The sequence below is a fragment of the Aquila chrysaetos genome, chromosome 5 (assembly GCF_900496995.4).
Source record: "Aquila chrysaetos chrysaetos chromosome 5, bAquChr1.4, whole genome shotgun sequence".
Classification (NCBI taxonomy): domain Eukaryota; kingdom Metazoa; phylum Chordata; class Aves; order Accipitriformes; family Accipitridae; genus Aquila; species Aquila chrysaetos.
Genome location: NC_044008.1, coordinates 42,116,537 through 42,138,399, shown reverse-complemented (window position 1 = coordinate 42,138,399; position 21,863 = coordinate 42,116,537). Strand labels below are relative to the sequence as shown.

The following is a 21,863-nucleotide window of genomic DNA, read 5'->3' as shown; positions in this document are numbered from 1 at the left end:
ATCTCCCTGCAAAGCCAGAAGTCCCGGCGAGGTCCTTGCAGAGGAGGGCGGTAGACATGGGAAGCGTTGGCAGCCGCTGGCAGCACTGCTCTGCCCCGGCACCGCCTGGGGAGGAGTGGAGAGCCCTCCTGTGCCCTCGATGGTCACCTGCCCCGGGGGTCTGGGTCGCACCTCAGCCCCTTGCCCCTCGGTGTGGGTCCCGGCGGAGGCTCTGCCCTGCCCGCCGCACTGCCCGCCCGGCCGAGGCCTCGCCGCCAAGTCTGGTCTTGGTGCTCGGCGCTGTACGGGCCGGCCCAGCGCCCCGCCGCCCGCACTTGCTGCAGCCTGACTGTTCAGTAGAGATACCCCCTCCTCCTCCTCCTTCCCTGCCTCTGGCTGCCGGGGGGAAGGTCTTAAAACGCGTTCGCTCCGTACGTGCATGCAGTTAACCCCTTACTGCCCTTCCAGCTGCCCCCCGCAGCCCCGCGTGTTCCCCTGCCGTCTAGTGCGGCCGGCTCCGCCACCCTCCTGCTTTAAAACAGATTCATTTCCACGGGTGGGGACGGCTCCAGCACGGGGCTGGTGTCACCCAGACTCCCTGCGCGCCCCGAGCAGCCTGCGCGGCCGTCTCCTTCGCTCCCCGGGCTCCGGCTTGCTGCTGCTTTTTTTTCTTTCTTTTTTTTTTTTTTTTTTTTTTTTTTTCCTCCCAGGAGTAGCAGCGAAACGTCCCGTCCTGCCTATTTGGAAATGGGAACAAATTGCTCCCCCGCCTTACCTCGCCCATCGCATCCCATATATAGTCATATCTACGGTCAAATGGCAGGCAGCAGCGAATGGGAGCGCTGAGCCTCCGAAAAAAGCCGGGGGGGAGTGAGAGAGGGAAAGGGGTAGGGACGAACGGAGGAGGGAGGGAAAAAAAAAAACCCTTTCCAAAAAAGTATTGGATGTCTTGAGGAATGCAGTCAGCCCCCTGGGAAAGTACATATCTGTGAGGCGCTCCCTGCCCGCCGCTTGCACTCCGCCGGCGCCCCGTCCCGCACGGATCAGCCCCGCCGCCCGGCAGCTCCGCACCGCTCCGCGCCGCTCCCTCGGGGGCCGCGGCTGGGTCTCGGACTCGGGGCTGTCCCGCAGCTTTTCAAGTTTTGCTTTCGGGTGCAATTCGCGCGGGGACGCGCCCTAGCCCACCGCCGCCATGGATGCCATCAAGAAGAAGATGCAGATGCTGAAGCTGGACAAGGAGAACGCCTTGGACAGAGCCGAGCAAGCCGAAGCGGACAAGAAGGCGGCGGAGGAGAGAAGCAAGCAGGTCTGCACCATGGGCCCGGGCGCGGCCAGCGCCGGGGCGCAAGTCTTTCCAGACGACTCCTTTCTCTCTCTTTTCTTCTTTTTTTTTTTTCCCCCCAATGTACCTTGTTGTATTCCCCCCTCTTCACCCCCTGCAGAACTGGTTGAACTTTTCCTAAGGTGGAGCTTCACCGTGGCAGCCCCTGGCTGGAGGTTCCCAGGGGTCCGGCAGGAGGTCGTTCCGCCTGCCCCCAGCACCCTAGCTAGGGAGCGGGGCCCTGGGACAGCCGCATGGCCTCTGTGCCTTTGTCGTAGGGGCATGGCTGGGAGAGGCTGCCTCAAGCACCGGGTTAGCAATGGACAGCCGTGCTGCAATTTGGCATAGGACACTTAAAACTGTGTTCGCCACCTCCAGCACCACCCAGCAGATTTGTCTGATTCCAGCTGCCCCCCTCCAGATGTGTATCCCATTTTCCTGGCCTTCTCCAACCCCCCTTCTTTACACCTGGGGCTTTATTCATTTGGGGGAGGGGGGCGCATTGGTGGCACATTTCTGGGAGATCCTGAAGGAGGAGGGAGGAAGGGAAGGGATTTAAAAATTCATTTCCCACTTTTCTAAGCCCAGGGAGAAACATATTTGTGCATTGTATTTCCTCTTGTGCACCTAGTTAGAGGATGACATTGTGCAATTGGAAAAGCAATTGCATGTGACGGAGGATGCAAGGGACCAAGTGCTGGAAGAGCTACACAAGTCTGAGGATAGTCTCCTCTCCGCAGAGGAGAATGCTGCCAAGGTATTGTGCCCTTGCCACAAGCAAAGAGAATCTAACTGTCTCTCCTTCTCTCTCTCTCTCTGTCCGTCTGTCCTTTTCTGTCTCTTCTGCACTCGCACTTCTCCGTTTGCACGATCACGTTGCCTGCTGCACCTTTTCCTGCCCGCCCTCCCCTCTCCACCACTTTCCACCCGTATCACAGCTGGAGGACGAGCTGGTGGCTCTACAAAAGAAGCTGAAGGGCACTGAGGATGAGCTGGACAAATACTCCGAGTCTCTTAAAGATGCACAGGAAAAGTTGGAACTGGCTGACAAAAAGGCCACAGATGTAAGTTATCCCCATCCCTTCCACCACCACGCCAGTACAGAAACCACACACTCCCTCTGCACAGGACAGCCAGGACTCCTACCAAGCAGCACTCCAAAGCTTTGCTGAGGGCAGAGTCCAGGCACCTCCTGGGCGGGGAGGTGGGAAACACAGCACTGCCTCCTTGCATGAGGTTTGCACACTGTCAGAGGCATTTGATTGGGTTTCTGCTCACTCGACATGTGCTTTTCATGTGTACTTGCCATTCTAGACGTGAAAGTAAAGAAAGGGTGGATTGTCGGTTCAGGTGATGGGGAAAATGGCTCAGGCTGGAACAACACTATCTTGATAGTGAAACAGAAGCAGAGAGTTAATAGCAATTAGATCTAGGAGGGGGAGATCCAGAAGAGCAAGGGCTGCTAGTTCTGTCTTCAAGAGAGCTGTTCCTTGGCATGCGTGTGTTAGAACTGCTGCTAGATACTAGTTTGGCTCACTCACTGGTCCCTGAGATAAAAGATCCTCTCCTGTTTTTTTATTTCTGGAAATCACTGGAACTGTTTCACTTGTCAAAGAAAAGTCCGGTCTCGTGTGAGAGAAAATCATCTGGAAGATGATACTTGCTAGGTTTGCAGTTCAGAGGACAGGGATCCTGGGAGCAAGCTGAGAGATATATATAGCTCAGCACTTTATATGGTAATAATGCAAGAGCTTGTGCCTCTCCCAGGCCCTCATCCCACCCACCTGTCTGCCCCTGACATGCATTTAATGTATTGCATGCATGGAACCATGCGAGTTTATTGTCTCTGCATTTAAGGTCCAGATCTCTATGGCTGCTGCTGTACAATCCAATTCTCTCTGAGTAAATCTCAGGTCTGAATTACAGGATTAGGTGAAACCACAGTATTTCCAAAGCAATGACCATCCTTTTCCTATAACTCAGCTTTAAAAATTAACCTCAAAGCCATAATAAAAAGAGGAGTTGCCACGGATGAAGCAAGCCAAGTATTTAGGGGAGGAAGAATACTTCTGGAAGGGGAAGTGTTACAAAACCAACTTTGCATGAAAGACAACATGCTTTTATCTTATTTTACTTCTAAAATGAACAAAGGATAAAAAAAGGTTTAACTTCAGTATGGCAATTAAGTTGTATAGCTTTGAAAGAACTCAAGAACTTCACAAACATAAGCGTGCATAGAAACGGGAGAGAGGGGTTCTGCGTATAATGCGGATCAGATGTCTGTCTTCTTCTGTGTATGGATGCACAGATGAGAGGCAGCTTCCTAGCAGGACATTTATTTAACTTGTTCAAAGGAGCCGCATATAGATCCAGGGGAGATATTCCTTATAAGGAAAAGTATGCAGACTATTTGGAAATAGCTCGCCTAGGATGAAGGCAGGAGAAATGCTACTAGATTCCCTTTTTGAAATGAAAGGTCTTCCTAACCAATCCCGTTTTCCTTTGCTGGAAAACAGCATTTGAAAGCTAGTTGAGGGCAATTTTATTTGCAGTCATCCCTCAGGTGGAGGGTAGGCAAGTGGCTGGCTTGTTTTCATCAAGGTAAATGCTGTATTTAATGGCATGCATCGAATATGTCTGACATTTTAAGGACGTCTTTGTTTTTTGGCAGTGCAGAGTATCTTTGGGGCACTGCAGTTGACCCAGTATTTGCCCTACTAGTTTGGATAGTTCCAAGCCTTAGGAAGAAGGCACGGGCAGGGGAGGGCGTGCCGGCTCCCTGGGGCGGACTCGCCTTCCACGGTGGGGGGGATGAGGAAACCTTAACTCGCCGGTATCGCTCACCTCGCAAAAACCGGGCACGTCCCCTGAGCCACCTCACCTGGGAGGGGGGCAGCCGCAGCTCCCTCTCCCCTCCCCGTGTCTCAGGAGCTAGGCCAGGTGCAGCAGCGGGGGGCGGGTTGCTCGGTGCCGTTTTATTACGCTCATACCGGGGCGGTTTAGGGGGGGAGAGGGGAAGGCGGCCCCCGGTCCCGTCCGCCGGCCGGCGCCTTGGGGCGCTGCGCCGCCAGGGGGCGCTGCCGCCCCAGCGCGCCCACCTGGAGACAGCCGCCGCGCCCCGGTCCCCACGGCCCGGCCCGGCCCGGCCCTGCCCCGCCCGGCTGGCCCGGCCCCGCCGCGCCGCAGAGCCCGTTCCCGGCTGGGGCCTGCCTCTCCCTGGGGCCAGCCTCCGTGCCCGCCCCGGCGGTGCGCCGCGCCGCTCCCAGCTCGGTGCCGGCAGCCCCGCCCCGGTGCGCGGTGCGTTGCGGCGCGGGGGGACTTCCGGGGCTAGGGCGGGCTGGGCGGGCGGAGAGAGGCGGTGAAGGCCGGGCGAGACGCGGCTATGGCGGCGATGAGCTCGCTGGAGGCCGTGCGGAGGAAGATCCGGAGCTTGCAGGAGCAGGCGGACGCCGCCGAGGAGCGGGCGGGTCGGCTGCAGCGGGAGGTGGACCAGGAGCGGGCCCTGCGGGAGGAGGTAGGGCCGCCGGTTCGGCTCGGCTCGGCTCGGCGGCCGCGGCCCGGTGGGAGCGGGCGGGGGGCCGCCGGGGGGCGCGGCTGACCCTCGCTGCTCCCCGGCCGGCGGGTCGGGCGGCTGCTTCCTTCGCCGTCGCCTCCCACAAAATGGTTACCTGCCGGCCGCTGCGGTGCCCCCCTCCCCGCGCTGCGGGCGGAGGCCGCCGCTCCCGGCGGGCAGGCCCGGGGCCGCAGGTGAAGAGTGGGTCACTGCGGTCTCGGCCCGGAGCGCTGTGCTCCCCGGCTCGGTAGCCTCAGTGGTGCGTGGGGCAGGCGAAGCCGCGGTGCCGGAGTAGACCGCGCTAGGTCTGCTGGCCAACAGCAGAACGCAAAGCTGGAATGAGGTTATATTTAGGCGAGATGTTTGAGACTGGATGCTTTGTGTTGGGTTCTGAGCAAGCTTTTATGATCTTTTTTTTTTTTTTTGCAAGTGCCAGTTGTCTGCTTATCCAGTCCAAACGAGTTCAGTTCTGGGAAGTCAGCATGCCGACTGTTAAAAGGTTATGTACTTAGGACTGAACCTGAGATGGCCACACCCGAGTACTTACCCACAGTACCTGAAAACACCACAATGCTGTGATCATATGGCCCCTGTCCCTATACATCTGTAGTACGTTTAGCTTGTCAAAACCCCTAGCTAAGATGGGAAAGCAACAGGAGGCATCATTTTAGGCAGAGACTCACATAGCAGAGAGGTGTAGTCACAGGTGGCAGTTACAGCAAAACACTGATAGGGCTGTTGTTTGCCTTGCCACTGACCTTGGGGAATTCTAGCAGCTGTAACTTAATGTTTCCTGCTATAAAACGCACAGTGTCCTTTGCGGTGGTTTTAGTGTCTTCAGTGGTAGCATACAAGTGACGCAAAAGAACAAATTTCTTGTTCGTGTAGTTTGTTACAATAGAAGAAATGGTGATTATTGGATTTCCTTATAATGTGGGACTTTCTGCACATTCTGGGCAGCAAGTTCAAAGGAAGAGCCTTCTGATTACTTGCAGGTGATCTTCCCAAGGAGCAAAATATGGCTCCTTACGCTTGTGTAACTACTGTATTCTTGCAAATCACTTCACATACCCTTTTTTTGTCAGTGAGGGATCATGTCACAGTCATTAACTTGTTTCATAAGGGCTTCTGTCTTTAAAAAAAACTGTACTCCTCTAAGCTTTGTGGACTAATGGAGTAAAGGACACTAATTTTTTTACTTTCAGTAACATGTGTTGTTTTAAACAATATATTAAGGGATTCCCATTAAAATGGGGAGGTTTGCCCTTACATTTTGTGGCAGAAGGAGTAGCGCTGGAAGAGTGATTACAGCTTGCTGGTAAAGTCTTCCCAATAGAGCTCGGCCACGTTGCTATAAGGCTTAGGATCCTACAGGTTAATGTTTGTCTCTTCCCTGGAGTTGGTTTATGTGGATGATATGGAATTTGCAGAGTACATTTACATGGTATTTAAGTTTTTAGAGGGGTCAGTGCTAGGGTGAATAAAGGCAGAAAACTGAACTCACAGGCAAGTGTAGACCTGTCCCACTTCTATAATGCTAGCTATGTATGGATATTTTTATTGCCACAGCTGTATTTCTGCATGCTTGAGAAGGGAGGCTTTAAGAATGTTGCAGCAAGCAAGCTGAGGTGTGAATCTGACCCTTCCCTTAGTGTAATACCTTACATGTATAGCATGTGACCAGCTAGGGTTGTTCTGGGTTTTTGGTTTTTTTTTTTTTCTTCCTGTGCAAGGTACAGATATGCAAACAATGAAAAAGCTAAAGTTGTGGTCAAAACATATCACAGGTTACAGCTTTTGATTGTTAAACCAGATCGTTAAAAGTTTCAAGACTGTGACTAGCAGCCATTGCTTTAAAAAAGAATCTCTTCTTTTTTCAGTGCATGCATCTCAAGGGGCTACTGGTAATCACATTTTCAGAATGCATTTTTCTTCCTTCTTCTGGAAAACAGAATCTCTCTTACAACAGTAATAATTAACACCCGATGGTAACTTATCCGTGTCATCGCTCATTGTGAAAATATGTGGTGTATAAGTGCTATGGCAAAAACGCAGAAGGTTATGTTTGTTAGCTGTGGGAGTGCCCCTTAATGTCACTGGGGTTTTTTCCTTCCTTACCATATAAGGAGAGAAGTCCTGCTCTGCAGAAGAATAACTTGGGCCATATAAGGCTGTTTGGTAAACCCTTATTAAGTTACTGGAGCAGGAAGTAAAAACTTGAACTTTAGTCAGCCTGTGTTTTCTAAGCATATTGTATGCTCTTATCATGATGAGGAGTCTTGACATGATAATAATTAACTTGTAACATTACAAATTTCCCAAGGGTAGCATTTATGAAAGGTGGTTTTCTTTCTCAAATCAGAATGTTCAAATTCTTACTGTTTAAAGCCAGAAGTCTGAAAATACAAGTTTGGACTACTGCTGCTTGATTACACAGCTAAAGATTTTATATTTGGGTTAATGTGGATGTCTAAAGATGAAGTCTCTTCTACTCCTGGTTCTACATGTTCACTGTCAATACTCATTAATGTTCAAATACATATTTGCTTCCCTGCTTATGTATTACTTCCAATCATTCTAGTGGGGCAATATTACTGTTACGTCAAAGGTGGTTTCACTTGTCTGGTGTGTAAGTTATTCTTTCTTGTATTACGTACAACAAAATTTTAGCTGTGGTCACCTATACCCAGCTGCTTCTGGTTAGTAAAAGCAATAAATAGCAGTTCCTTAAATTTTTATTTAAAGACAAAGTACCAAACTGATACTTCTGGTATCTACTTTTGATAGAGGGTTGGTTCTCCCCCATCCCCACCCCACCCCGACATCATAGGAAATTCAGATGTGTACTTTCTCAGATATAGTAAGATCATTTTCATTGCTAATTAAGACTAACTGTTATTCTTGGAAGTAATTAACTTTTTAGAATAATGACCTTTTATATATATTTTGAGCTTAATATAGTTTTGAAAGAAGTAAAGTTTAATAATGAGGTTACTATGACAAGGCTGTTTTAGAACTTACTTGGCAAGTGTAGGTTTGAGAATGTCAGAAGTAAAAGCTTGTAATGAAAAGAGGCAGATGAGTTGCTGCAAGTGTTATACAGAAGATTAAGTTAACAGGTAATGCAAGAAAGGCAAATCTGGGGGAAGTTTGAGGATGGTAGTATGGGAAGCGGGGGGAGAAGTTTGAAGTGATTGTTGCCTGTACCAGGGCCCTTCTGGGATGTAGCCTCTGCTGGTGCCTCCTTTGTCAGCTCTTGCATAGCTTGCCTGTAAACAAGACTTGTGAGTATTTGGGCATTTCTTAAATGTTCTCATGCTCTCTCTGTGTCAGCTGTCTCATTGCAAATGCTGATCTAGGTGTATTTTTGCATGTTTACACTGAACCCTTCTTATGGCACTTGAGGAAATTCTTATCAAAATATGGCAAAAGGTCATAAATAAGGAATTTGGGATAACATAGAAGAATGGGGTAATTAGTTTGTGTTGATTTGATTTAAAAAAAAAACGGGGTGGGTGAAGAATATAATTGGTTAATGTCTGCAAATACAATAACAGAAAATATTTGGGAAACGATGCATAATTCTTCCAGTGCAGTTCTTTCTAGTACAAATTGTACAGTCCTTAATGTGCTTCATTTAAAAGAAGCATTAATCACTTTTTCCTCCATTAAGCAATAACTTCACAATTCAATGAGGGCATGTACATCTCTGTGTATGGCCATTTTAGTGGATGAAGTCAGAAATTACTAAAGTGCTGTTAAATGGCACTAGCAGGTATGTGGGATAATCTTTCATGAGAGGTGATGTGTGCCTTATTATGAATTAATTTCTGTTTTCCCTGTGCTTAGGCTGAGAGCGAAGTAGCTTCTCTGAACAGACGCATCCAGCTGGTTGAGGAAGAGTTGGATCGGGCTCAGGAGCGCTTGGCTACTGCCCTGCAGAAGCTGGAGGAGGCCGAGAAGGCTGCAGATGAGAGTGAAAGGTGGGTGGGGCCACTCTTGAATGGGTTGTTACCCTTATGACAAAGATGATAATTGCCAGGGTGTGGGTTGGGGAAGTAAATTAAACCACTCCTATGTTTCTGAACATGTGTAATCCACTCTTCCTTTGCCTGCATGGACTTGAGTTACATCTTGTCTGTAGGGATGTCCAAAATGTGTAGGCTTGAATTCTCTTTCGTGTCTCAATTGTAAAGATAGGATTTAAGTGGGGTAGGGCTTTTGGTGTATCATGCCACGTCCTGGAAAAACTGCTTGGCCCAGCCCATCCTTCTGTATTTGGAAGACAACTTTTTGAGGGTGATCTGTACTCTTGTGTTGTTGGGTCATTCTTGATTTCATTGTGGGTAGAAAAATCTCACCTGGAGAATAGCAAAGTGCTGGAAGAGGCTTTGGTTCTTCTGTTGGTGAGGTTGGTACATGAAGGTGAGCAAAGGAGTGAGAGCATAATTCCTTCAGATTTAGGCTGTGATTTCCAGAAGTACTTAATATAAGTTAGGAACTCAAGATTTGTGGCTTTGGAAGATCATCTTTTTTACTTCTACAAATTGTATTTTATATCTGTGATAGTGCCTTTTTATTGGGAAAGAATCCTATATATTCTGCATATGTATTTCTACCTCACTAACAACACAGCCTGTTGAAGAGTACCTGAGACTTTTGTGAAATAGTTAAGAGAATTAGGGTCAAACATGCATGGAATGGGCAATACACAATGTTTCCTGTTATGAAGGAGTTAAATTTTGCTTATGCAGAGCACGGAGAGCTTCAGTGCTCTAGGGCTCTGACGTGGCAAAACTCAGAGGAATCTGTCTGGCCCGTAAACATAATGCCTGTCAGTCCTGCAGGGGTTGTAACATGCTGCTTCAGAATAAGTGTAAAAGGACAGATGTCTTTAGCCATCTTATTAGGTCTTCAGAAGCAAGACCCTTTATTTACCTTTCTGTAAGATCGGTTTTCTTTCAATTTAAAATGAAAAAGAATAGTACAGCTGAACTGTGGTAAGAGCTAAACAAATTCAATTTTCTTTCTTCCTAAGACATGCTTCTTTCCTTTGAACTTCTGAACTTCTGAAGTGTGAATGCACAGGACTAGGTCTATGGTGTGAAGAATCAAGTATCTGATGTGCTTTGTTCACCTTAATACACCTGTCTGAAAGTCGCACTCCAGTAGTAGTGGAGATGGAGATAAACTGGCAAGCCCTGAACCTTGCATTTCCTGTTTTTCACGTCTTTCAGAGGAATGAAGGTCATTGAAAATAGAGCCCAGAAGGATGAAGAGAAGATGGAAATCCAAGAGATCCAGCTTAAAGAAGCTAAGCACATTGCTGAGGAGGCTGACCGCAAGTATGAAGAGGTCAGTTCTTGAGTGCAGATCATCTGTTTCTAAAGCCTTTTAGGCTGTGCCTGTAATTCTTGGTTTTTTTCCCTTTGCCTTTTAAGTTCAAAAGGTCACAAACACCACTCTTTGCAGCTGTGGAAGGAAAAGTGGGCACCTGGATACCTCAGGGAACAAGGTGTCAGGAGATCTGTACTCATATCTTTGCATGAAAATGGTTGAGTACTCCCTGGTCTCTTAAGGAGAAAAATATTTTTAAGTTGCTTTTCGGTGAATGAAGGAGAGGTCTTGAAAACGTCAGACAACGAAGACTCCAATGAATAATGAAGATGTCGCATAATCAAAACTCATGGGTTGACCAGAAAATGTGAAGAGGCCCAACTGCCTGCTTTGTAGGTTCTAGAAACAGGTAATGCGTGCTGCAGCAACATAATATCCCTGATTGTCATTGCCTTTTCCTGTAGGTGGCTCGTAAGCTTGTGATCATTGAGAGTGACCTGGAGCGGGCTGAGGAACGTGCTGAACTATCAGAAAGGTAAGTGCCCCGAGATATGTGTGAGGTGCTACAAGACAACTGTAACAGCATGAGACATTGGCAGTACACTGTGTGTTCAGCTCAAAGCTATGTTTTCCTCATTTACTCTAATGGTTGAAATAAATGGTCAACACCAAAGTAAATGTGTTCATATGTGTGTGCGCGTGTGTTTTGTCACTGCATGCTGTACTTGCACACTGATTTTGTGAATGGCTTTTGTGCATTTCATGTGTTCACTAACAGCCAAGTCCGACAGCTGGAAGAACAGTTAAGAATAATGGATCAAACCTTGAAAGCATTAATGGCTGCAGAGGATAAGGTACTGATACTAATAAACAGTTTTTAGGTTTAACTGCAACCCAAGTCTTTCAGCTTCCATAGCCGGTTAGCTCACTCAGTAGTAACAAATCATGTCCTCACTACGCTCTCTACTCTCTTTGCATCTTGCTTTGGTGGTTTTCTTTGGTCTCTTTTTTGTTTATTCATTTTTACTTTTAAAACTGATCTCTTGTGCAGCCAAAAAGAAGCTGAACTGTCTCACGTGTAAAGGCTATGTAAATATTTCTGTGTAAGCCAAGGGCTGTAGATAACTTCTGTCTGGTCGTTATCGTAATGTACACTTGAAATGGAATTTGGCATCGTAAAGAGTTGCTTTCAATCTGTGATGGATTCAGCTGCTTTTGAGGCCGTTCTTTTGCTCTGTAATTGTTTTCATTTTTCTCTATCTTTTCCCCCTATTTTCTCCTGTTTCTTTTGCTTGACTGAATCTTCCATCCGCCCCTTTCCTGCCTTCCTTCCGAAATAACAGCAAATGTGCTGAGCTTGAAGAGGAGTTGAAAACTGTGACCAACAACCTGAAGTCGCTGGAGGCTCAGGCTGAGAAGGTAGGCTAGAGACTTATGTGAGAATGTGTCCCTTACGTTGTCACGTTGTCATCTGGATTGGCCTGTGGGGTTTTCTTTACATGCTGATCACTTTGCAGCATTTCAGCAAGGCCGTTGTCAGTAGCAGCATTTGGACTTACAACTCCATTCATATTTGGCTTTTCTTCGAATCTAGCATTCCTTCTAGTTCCAAATAGGTCAGTATTATTTGACCATGTTCTGTTAAGTAGTCTGACAGAATTAAATATTATTTATAGAATGTCCCTCAAAATGGCACTTGTGTGCTAATATTAAGTTTCTTCAAATACCACTCCTCTTTAAAACTGTAGTACTAATTTCTACTCAAAGTTCCCACCATATAGCACTGGAATATAACTCAAGGGAAGTTTGGATCTTGTAATAAACTGTGTATTACCACAGTCTGGTAAGTGGAATTAATTTAGTTATACCCATGTTAATTTCTTGTATACAGTTGATCTATTAGAAGAGAGTCTCGAATGTGGTATTTTTTCCTATATTTAGAATACTTGGTCTAATATCAGTGATCCTCTTTCTAATTACAGTACTCACAGAAGGAAGACAAATATGAAGAGGAGATTAAAGTCCTGACTGACAAACTGAAGGAGGTAAAATTAGAGCTGTTCTTTACAACGGATCTTCCAATGCAACTTTGATTCTTTTACTATAAACACTACTTCGGTGCTTTAAGGATGAACGCGTCATTTTGGAGACAATTTAATGTTAAATGTCTCTCCTAAAAATTAATATTGCCTTATTATTTGCCTCCTGTCATTGTACTTTTTCCTCATTTGAATTGTTGCTCCTCTATTCTTAAGTACTATGTGTGTGTTTCCTAAAGTAGTCTGTATTTGTCTTGACTTCAGGCTGAGACCCGTGCTGAATTTGCTGAGAGGTCAGTAACCAAGCTGGAGAAGAGCATTGATGACCTAGAAGGTATGGGGTTTTATTTTTCTCACTTACTATAGAAATACAGATTCTTTATTCTCTCTTTTTTTTTTTTTTTTTTTTTAGTACCCAATTCTACTCGCCTAACTTGTCCTGCTTATCTAAATGGGTCTGCCTAAAGAGTACAATATGCAAAATGTTTTCCAGTTGAAATGTATTGATAACTTAAATGCTTCAGGTGAACATTGCTTTGCTCTTGCCTGTTCCTTTTTCTCTCACGTTCTCAAGACTCTTTTCATTTTTTTTGCTTTATACTCTTCTACTTGGAGGTATGTAAATGTATAGGGTAAATGATCAGATGATAAGTATTATTATTATTTTACTAAAAAGCTGATGAAGAGCTGTGTTATGTTTATAATAATTAGGAATGTAGCAAGCTAACCTAATTTATTACTGCGATAAGTGTGGGTCAGGGCAGGCATTCTGTGACATAGACCAGTTGCTGTTTTTCAGTAAAGCTAATGGTTTGTATACGTAATCAGGACAGCTTATTTAACTTCAGTGAGTTTCTTTTAAGGTTTTGATAAATCTTCTAGAACTGCAGTAGAGTAGTAGAATGTGCTTTCTCCCTCTAGAGAAAATAATTCAGTAGTGCTTTGTAATTAAAAGTTACATGGAGTTTACTATTTAGATGCATTACCCTAAGTTTAGGATTTTAAGAAGCTTAATTGCTTGGCATGGCAGTCTGACTTCTGCATAAAGGGTATGAAATATCTAGGAAGCTGCTGAAAATTTATGATCACTGACTCAGGAAGGAAGCAGAGAAGAAAGGTAAGTGTTTAGAAGGAACAAAAATTGCTGTAAGAAACTGAGTTTATGACATCACACAAACCAGAGTGGTTTTAAAAAAAAAAAAAAAAAAAAAAAGGTAGTAGAAAATAAATGGTAGCATCTTCCTTGAGCCCCATTTTTGGATCTTTTCTCCCTAGCTGCTGTGTGCCCTCCTAATGTGCGTTAAAACAAAAATCCAGGGCAGTGAAACATGAATGTTGCTTCCCTGGTACACTTTCTTTCCTTTGTTTTCTCTATATCACAAGTTGCCCCATGGCAGTGTAGTTAGTGAACTTGTCACATAAAACTATTCGCTGTTCGGTTTTTTTTTTTGTTTGTTTGTTTTTATTCTTCTCTAATTTTGTAATTTTTGTTTTGTTTTGTCTGTCACAACACCTCTTTCTGTGCGCTCTTCCTCTTTTCTATGGCTTCTGGATGGTATCCCATGCCACCACCTTCACCTTCCATCCCGTGACCACGCTCCATTTCCTTGCACACCTCTGCCTTCCCTTGGGGGAATGTTAGATGAGCTATATGCTCAGAAACTGAAGTACAAAGCCATCAGTGAGGAGCTGGACCACGCTCTCAATGATATGACTTCCATGTAAATGTCTTCCCAGCTTGTGCCTGCACCTGCTTCCCTGCCCTCATTGATTGCGCGGTTCCGGCCTTGTGAAATTATGCTCCCTCTGTAGTGGGAGACGCATTCCTTTAGCAAGACTAGGTGTACAAAATACCATGAACAATTTCTTTACCGTGGCAGAGTGTGGGTGAGTGTTGTGCCTAGCCTGGTAAATACTCATGGTGATTTTGTAAGCTGCTTAATAAGCTCGTGTTTACCGTTTCATTCTGCATCTGCAATCCTTGTGTCTTGTGGTTGCCGTTTGTTTGTAGCGCTGCATTCATCCTTTCAGTTCACCTCTGTTCAAGCATTGTCTGCCAGGCCCATCATGTTCAGTTTACCGAAGAAAATTGCCTCGGTATGAGTTGCATTCAGAGTGTATTCTTCTGCTGTCACAGTTCTTCTCTGGCAGAGTTCCTACAAAAGTTTCAAAGAAATTTAGATTTAGCTGTATTCTCTATTGATGACAGTGGAAAGTGTCTATCTGAATTTCCTTAACTGCTCTGAAAATTTCAACTGTTACCACTAAATTACAAGTGTGGAAATTGATTTAAAATACTTTGTCATTTAAACCCATAAAAGTGACAACTGTAGGTTGTTTCTGCATATTTTATGGAGGGTAGTAGTAATTTAGTTTGCATATACCAAAAATGCAGTAATATCAACTTTAGTCATAAGGAGAAAAACAGTGTATTAGGCAGCAGGAAAGCAGGAGAGTGATCAATTGTAAGGTGTGACTAGTCCCTGCAGTGTTTGATACAAACTGACTCTTCTTCCCTCAACCTAAAACTCTGAACAGAGGTCAGCTATGCTAAATCCACCTTCCCATGCTCATGCCTTTCACTTGCATGAACCCAGTGCAGTTGACATGGGAAAGAGGAAGAGTTGTGGCTCTCAAGTGCTTGTGAGGGGCGATGTTTAGTCCCAGCATATCTTTTTGGAAGCTAACATGCTTTCAGCAAGGTATAAGCTTTGCTCAGAGCTTGAAATGTATTTTGCATGCACCCATGTTTTAAATGTTTTTTCTTTACTTTTTTTTTCATCCCTGTATCTGTTCATTACTTCCCTTCCTCTCTCTCCCAACTTTTTAGTAGGGGTCTAATGTTCTCTGCTTTGTATGCTTTGATTTTTTTTTTTTTTTTTTTTTTTAATATCTGCCCGCCCATTCCCCCTTCTCCCCCACTTTTGCTCAGTGGCTTATCAAGCAAATGGATTTCTTTTTTTCTCCTCTGTGTACAGAGATTACAGTATTTCTTCAATTTGGGATGTTTCTAAATGGAAAACAAACTTTCAAATGTTCTCTACTGGTACATGAGGACATTACTGTAACAATGCAGTCCCAGCATGGTGTGGTGTTTCTCTAGTAGTCATCTTGGCATGCTGGGCTCTGTTGCGCTGTTGCTGCTTTTTTGGAAGTCTTTACTGCACCTTTTTTATTTCCTACCTTATCTCACTTTTTCTTTTCATGCAGATAATTTTCTTTGCTTCACTTCTCCAAAGACATCTTCATCAGGTTGGATAAAACATCTTTCCAAGCTTTGGATGTTTCATGGGTTCACTGTCCTGTCTTCTAGCTTAGTTGACTCTATTCCTCTAGCACCTGTCTCAGAACATGCTCTCTTTGTGCTCTGCTGTACAGAAACTCTACATCTCTCAATGTAAAATAAACATCCCAGCTGTATCCCTTTTGCTATTCCCTTGCCTTTTATTTATTTAAATAACTATTTCAGTTATTAATAAAAAATTGCTTTTTTTGCCACTAGGGGTTTAAATTTTTTTGGTGTTTCCATTTTTTTTTTTTTCTGCAAACAGTTTTGCCTGAATGTTGACAATGCAAAGCCAGTGATAGCAATATATGGGATGAGGATACTACTCTTGGTATTTTGAGGTCAAAACTGACCAGTTATGATCTTAGTCTTTCTGAAAATCTGATGCAGATAAAATGACACATAGATGAAATGGAAATTTTTTCAGTTGTTGTTAGGCCAAAATCTGCAAGGACACTACTTCCTTGGGGTCACTTGGTCATAGGAGCATGGTTGAGAGAGCAATTAAGTCCTTGACACCAGATTTGTCACTTTAAAGTCTGAAATTTTCTCCTAGCTTCATGTGGAAGACTTCTTGCTTCCTGTCTTTTATATAAATGTGTGTGTTAACTTAAATATTTGAGACAGATTTAAAAGGACAATATCAAAACCTTAAATTCTTTTTTTCACCCCAAATCAGTCCTTTAAATGTATTTCAAAAAAATTTCCCCCCTCTCATACATCGATTACTCAGCAAAGACATTGCTTGCTGACTTTTTTTTTTTTAAACACAATATACTGCTCGAGTGGTATGATAGAATTGGAAGTTCAGGAGGGAGATTTCCATAGCTTTCCACTCTCTTGCTTAGCACAGACTTGTGAGTTTGAATTGCAGACTCATGAGAAATGTTTCAGAACTGGAGTAGGAAAACTCGTGATTACACTACTAATGAAATGATTCTGCTGCCAAGTAGAACATACAGATTTCAGGTTTGAAAGTGTAAACATTGGCTTTCAGCTGATTTGGCAGTGCCTAATTTGGGATGAAGCATTAAATACTGACACCTTGCTTTTTTATACTGTTATTTGCAACTGGAGAGTTTATTGCATTATTTTAACTTCACTTTCTTCACAATGAAGAAAGTTATTTTCCAGTTCACGTTAAATTGAATCAGCTTAAACTGGATTGATTTCTGATTATGCCTGTCACTGTATGTATTGGTAAAGTTCCTAAGTCACCACAGCTAAATAAACTCATCATAGCATAGCTGAGTTTTAGTTTTTAGCTGTAGAATAATGTAAATGTGGATTTCTTGTTAAACTTTAGGATTATTCAGCAGTGCAGTCTAGCCTAGATTTCCTCCTCTCCCCAAAACCTGTTTTCCAAATAAGGCTTGCAAATGGATGCATTATCTTCCCCCCGCCATCCTCAGATAACTTCTCATCCCAGTTTTTTAACCCATGACACATGTCCTAATGTTACTGGCTATGGGGAGAAGTCCAAGTACAGGATGTCTTATCAGCAGTCACAGGTAGTCCAGATAATAAAGTTCAATAACTTACTAATCAGCAATTGAGATACAATAAGTGGGTTTGTACACTGTATATATTGCAATTGAGAAGTAAAATGTTTAGTGGGAAGGTTAACCAAATATAATGGGATGGGCATTTGTAAAATGACTGAAGCTAATGTAGTTAACTTCACAAATGCAAGAGTTATGGGGAATGTGGTCAGCTGTCACTTGTCAGCTGAGCCAGGGTAACTCTATGTTACAGCAACTCCAACCCCTTAATCTATTGTGTGTTTTGGTCTATTGTGGCAGCGGTGTTGTTTTTCCCCTCAATTCCTTGCAATACTGTTGTTTCTTAAGAGAAGTAAAAAAAGCAAAATCCAACGTAGGAACCTGGTAATTTTCAACACAGTGATTTTGAACATCAGTATTTAAATTTTCCCTTTTCCTTCAAACACACATAATCATCCCTCTGCACTGTAGGGTGATGAATTGCTGGACAGAGTACTGGAAATGGGCAATGCAATGCAGACACCCAGGTAGCTGCGTACAGAATTCCTAGCTGGCCCTGCTGCACTGATCTGCTGCACAGAGCTGTTGTGGTTTCTCACTGCAGTGTGTTTCAGCAGTCTTGTCACCATTGGACCTGACCTGTGCATTATGTTGTACATCCCACAGGGTCTGGCCATGTGTAGCTAGTCATGTACATGAGGCTTGTTGACAGGAGCGCAAGGCTGGCTCTGATGTCTCATTTGCCTAGGCTCTCTGCTGTGCTTGAGGCTGAGCCTCACTGGGTCTGCACCAGAGCTTGAACTCCCTGCTTGGCCTAAGGTGGCTGCCTACAGAGCCAGCCCTTGGCTCTTATCTCTCTGATAAATCGCAACCTAGACAGACTACCTGTGGGTAGTCAAGGGCTGACTGTACGCTTGGTAAATGCTTTCCATGCTTTACCTGGGGGTTTTAGTCTCATTCTGGATGTTGAGAAATACTGTAAATCTCTGCCTCAATTAAAGAGAGGAGTTTTCTGTGATGAAGGTAAGCATCGAGTTTTTAGTTCAAATAATGTTGTCGTGTTTCAGTAACAACTAAATACACTTTGCCAAACAAAGTGAAATTTTAGTTACTCCAAGGTTTTGATGTTTTTTTCCACGTATATGTGACATTATCCTGATAAGAGAGACAAGACCCTGTTGTTACCAGTCCAGGATCAGAGGTCTGAAATGTGCCATGGTTTTACTGAGCTGGCTGTTGGAGTTTGGGCTGGGGAGGAAGCTGTGAGGCGTTGCCGCTCACCGCACAAGTATGTCCTACAGACCAGCTCACTGCACAGCTTTGCTATTGCTGTGTCCAGAGCCTGCAGGGGAGCAGGATTTCTGTGGAAGCTGTTAGGAAGCTTGTGGAAAAGAATCAGAAAGAGTAATTTCCTGTAGGGGAATAATCTGGGATCAAGAGGTCAGGAGGGCAGTTTGAATCTACACTATTGGGAATAATATGGACAATTTGAGAAAACAAGATGGTCAAAAACCGTCATGGAACGTTCTTTCACTCTGCAGAACAACTCTCACTAAATGCACTGCCACAACGTAGCTGTGGCTGTTCTCTTTGACTGTGAACCGTCCTCTCTGCTGTATTTGAGCAACACAAGTTTTCATTCTTCCATTTCATGTTCACCTAATGTTTGGGTTTGCTTTCTTACAAAGTACAACTGGATAATTTAAAGGTATTGAAGTGTGTTGATACCAGTAACAGAAGTGTGTTTCCCTACCAAAAATACCATTTCAGCTGTCAGATTCCCCAGGAAGGGAGTACGGGCTGAGTCAGACCTCGTGGTAGTTGGCTATCAGCGTCTCTCCTGCTGTTACTTACCCTGGTTGTGACGCAGTTGCTTTCCCTCCACTGACAGATGAGGTTCCACCACATCTTAAATAGTTTACAAAGAAAAATGTCATTCGAATCTCCCACACACTGTACATAAAGATTAAAGCAGAACTTGGTTCTTTTAGGAATATAGCTGCAGTTCTTCCACTTGTATTCTCACCTGTCTCACAGCTGTTCCCCACAACAGGAGTCTTAGCCAGTTCTTCGCAGGTTATAATAGGTGTTTCTTGGAGTAGCTATTTAATTACTAGCGTTCTAGAAACAAAGGTACAATGTTTCTCTGTATGTTACTGAACTGTCTGTGGTGTGACCAGTTTCTTTATTAACTCTTACTGAACTGTTTTCTCTGTCTAATCTGTCTTCATTCTGCCTCTTTTTTTCCCTTCTAACCTGCTTGCTGCCTGTACAGACCAACTCTACCAGCAACTTGAGCAAAACAGTCGCCTAACTAATGAACTAAAGCTGGCATTGAATGAGGATTAAACTTTAGTGTGACTATATTATTAACTTGTTTAAAAACTGCTTCTTCCAAATTTCATTAAGAATGAATCAGTAAATGTAGAAATAAGCAAGAAACCTAGAAATTGTTTTTTTTTCAGGCTGTTGATTCTGTGGTAAATTAATGGACGAAGTTCTCAGTTTCTGTTGGAAAAATATGAAAAAGCTTCTTCTGGATGAGGCTTTTCATAATTTGTATGCATATCTGCTTTGGAGGAGCAGTAAGCTCTTTGGCTGTGCAATAGCTCCTTTCCACTTCAGTAAACAGCTACAGCATTTAGCTAACAGTATCCAGAAAGTAACAGCCTGCCTTGTAGAGAGACAGTTTACCTGACATTGTAATTGGCCCTGAGATTTTTACTAGAACATGGATGAGAGAAAAATGTTCACAGGGTTCATATTGCCATATTTCAAAACCTACATAAAGGATACTTATAGCCGTTTTGTTTTCTGGAGACTTTAATGCAATAATTTTGCGTTACTATGAATTGGGCTTGTATTTGACTTTAAAAAAAAAAAAAAAAAAAAAAAAAAAAAAACCACCCTAAGAATGGGATCTCCATCTGAAAATACCCTGTCAGTTTAAAGGTATGCTTGCATTAGTATGAAGTTACTATTACTGGATTCTGGTAGGATGCAGCTCTAGAACATTGTGCTCATTTATTGTATCAAATAAGTGTGTTAAATGACTGTCCTATAGAAGTGTGCATGCAATATAAAGCTACTAACTTCAGTTTTATTTATTTTCTAGAAGAAATAAATTTCTTAAAGGTCACTTCACTGAAGAAGATATTAGTTTTAATTTTTTTATTCTTTGCAAGTTCTGAATTACGTGAAACTTGAAGTATGCAAAGAACTTAATTATTTTCTTTATTACCCTACTTAAAAAAAAAAAAAAAGAACCATTCACTGTCCCACATTCCTATAAGCAAAGAGCTTCCAGAACATGCAAGAATTGTGTCTCTGTTGGCAGTGCATTTTCTTAACAAATGCAGCTGTAAACAGTTCTAAACTTGCATTACTTGCCATTTGTTTTATTGATTTGGAATTCTCTCTAGTTGTGTTGTCTGGGGACATGGTATTTATGAGCATGCACATTTCTTAACTTTCTAAACCCTTCAGTAGAAGTGATGATTGCATGCCTTCATATTCTGAGAATCAGTGCCTCCAAAGAACTGCTATTCATGTTTTAATTTTCTAATTCCACAACAGAGAAAGTGGCGCATGCCAAAGAAGAAAACCTTAGTATGCATCAGATGCTGGATCAAACTTTACTGGAGTTAAACAACATGTGAAAACCTTCTTAGCAGCAACCACATTATTTGTTTTATTATTTTTACACCTGCTTGCCGTGAAACCCCATAAACATGTCTTTATTTTAGTTTCACCACAGTCACAAGAACATCTGCTAAATTATCAGGCAGGGGTCAGGGAAACACCAAAATGGGCAAGCCATATGCGGGTTAAGCTACATTACATTATGGTTTAAATGTGCCATTTCCCAATAAAAATGTTACCTACACTTTGTAGAGAGTTCAGCAATTCAGTATGCTTAGTCTTTTGAAGAATCCTAGCTGTGGCAGAAAGTGTCCCACCTCAAGTGCCAACTACAATTTTTAACAGCAAACATGATTCATATTCAGAAGAGATCAGGTGGAAATGGTGCTATTTTGAACAAAACATTCTACTGAAGTCTTTTGTTCGATATCAGACAAGTCAGAAGTTGTCCAGCACAGTAATTTATTTTTATCAGAATTTTATTGATCTGTGAGGATTTGGACTTTCTGTGCCTTCTAATTCAATAAAATGAAGGTATGTAAGTAACAGAGAAAAGTGAAGGCTTCTGGAGGTTTTAAATTGTGTTCTTGCAACTCAATACAGAAGTGTAGGTCAGCATTTCACCTTGAGTATTCATTCGATTGTATTTTTCATGTTGAAATGAAAGATTCAATAAATTCAGGAGAAAACATAAATTTGGAAGAGATTGTTTTAAAATGTATTTTATTTGTGTGGATTTGGGGGAGGGGGAGGAATTTATAAACTGATATTCGCCTCACTTTTTTTCACACTTTCTTTGAGCAGTTTTAAAAGTATACCTGTATGTAAACATTGTATAATGATATGGAATAAAATGCACATTTTAGGACATTTTTTAAATTTTGCTCTCCTGTGATTTGTTTTTCATCACATTACCTTTCTGTGTATGGCTGTGTAAAATATGCATATGTACAGTGTCTCTCATTGGGATACACTGTTAACACATTGGCTTTCGGTCTCTTCTGTGCTGTTAGGCTTATGTATAAAGAGGCAGTGAAATGTAGTGGTTTGGACTGATGTGGATCTGCAGCTAAGAGGGGCCCTTTGAGGGCTATATTGCAGAAACCTGTCACTTGATTGTATTCCCAGATGGGTGCAGAATGTAACTATCCCCTAATGGATGATAGAGCTTCCCAAAGTTATTCATTGTTGACCAAAACTGTTT

The 21,863-nt window shown here is 43.4% G+C and overlaps 1 protein-coding gene across 17 annotated transcripts; it reads left to right on the top strand.

Annotated features, from left to right (window-relative positions):
* Nucleotides 1–941: 941 nt before the first annotated feature.
* Nucleotides 942–21,538, top strand: TPM1 (tropomyosin 1). Of its 17 annotated transcripts, none has more exons than XR_003923324.2 (10): nt 942–1,285; nt 2,239–2,364; nt 8,703–8,836; nt 10,091–10,208; nt 10,655–10,725; nt 11,534–11,609; nt 12,173–12,235; nt 12,494–12,563; nt 13,872–14,116; nt 15,440–15,649. XR_003923324.2 is itself a non-coding variant. In XM_030013733.2 (10 exons), the coding sequence occupies exons 1-10, from the start codon at nt 1,172–1,174 to the stop codon at nt 15,441–15,443; spliced, it is 855 nt and encodes a 284-aa protein (XP_029869593.1). In that variant the 5' UTR covers nt 942–1,171; the 3' UTR covers nt 15,444–15,649. The 17 variants fall into 17 exon arrangements, 13 of the variants coding, with proteins under 13 accessions (XP_029869593.1, XP_029869594.1, XP_029869596.1 ...); XR_003923325.2 differs by lacking the exon at nt 11,534–11,609 and adding an exon at nt 10,969–11,044; XM_030013733.2 differs by having other exon boundaries at nt 13,872–13,950.
* Nucleotides 21,539–21,863: the final 325 nt, after the last annotated feature.

Coding starts and splice junctions, on each gene's coding strand:
- TPM1 (XM_030013730.2), top strand. CDS start 1,172: ATGGATGCCATCAAGAAGAAGATGCAGATGCTGAAGCTGGACAAGGAG. Junction 10,726..11,533: donor CGTGCTGAACTATCAGAAAG/GTAAGTGCCCCG, acceptor CCGAAATAACAG/CAAATGTGCTGAGCTTGAAG. Junction 12,236..12,493: donor TGACTGACAAACTGAAGGAG/GTAAAATTAGAG, acceptor TCTTGACTTCAG/GCTGAGACCCGTGCTGAATT.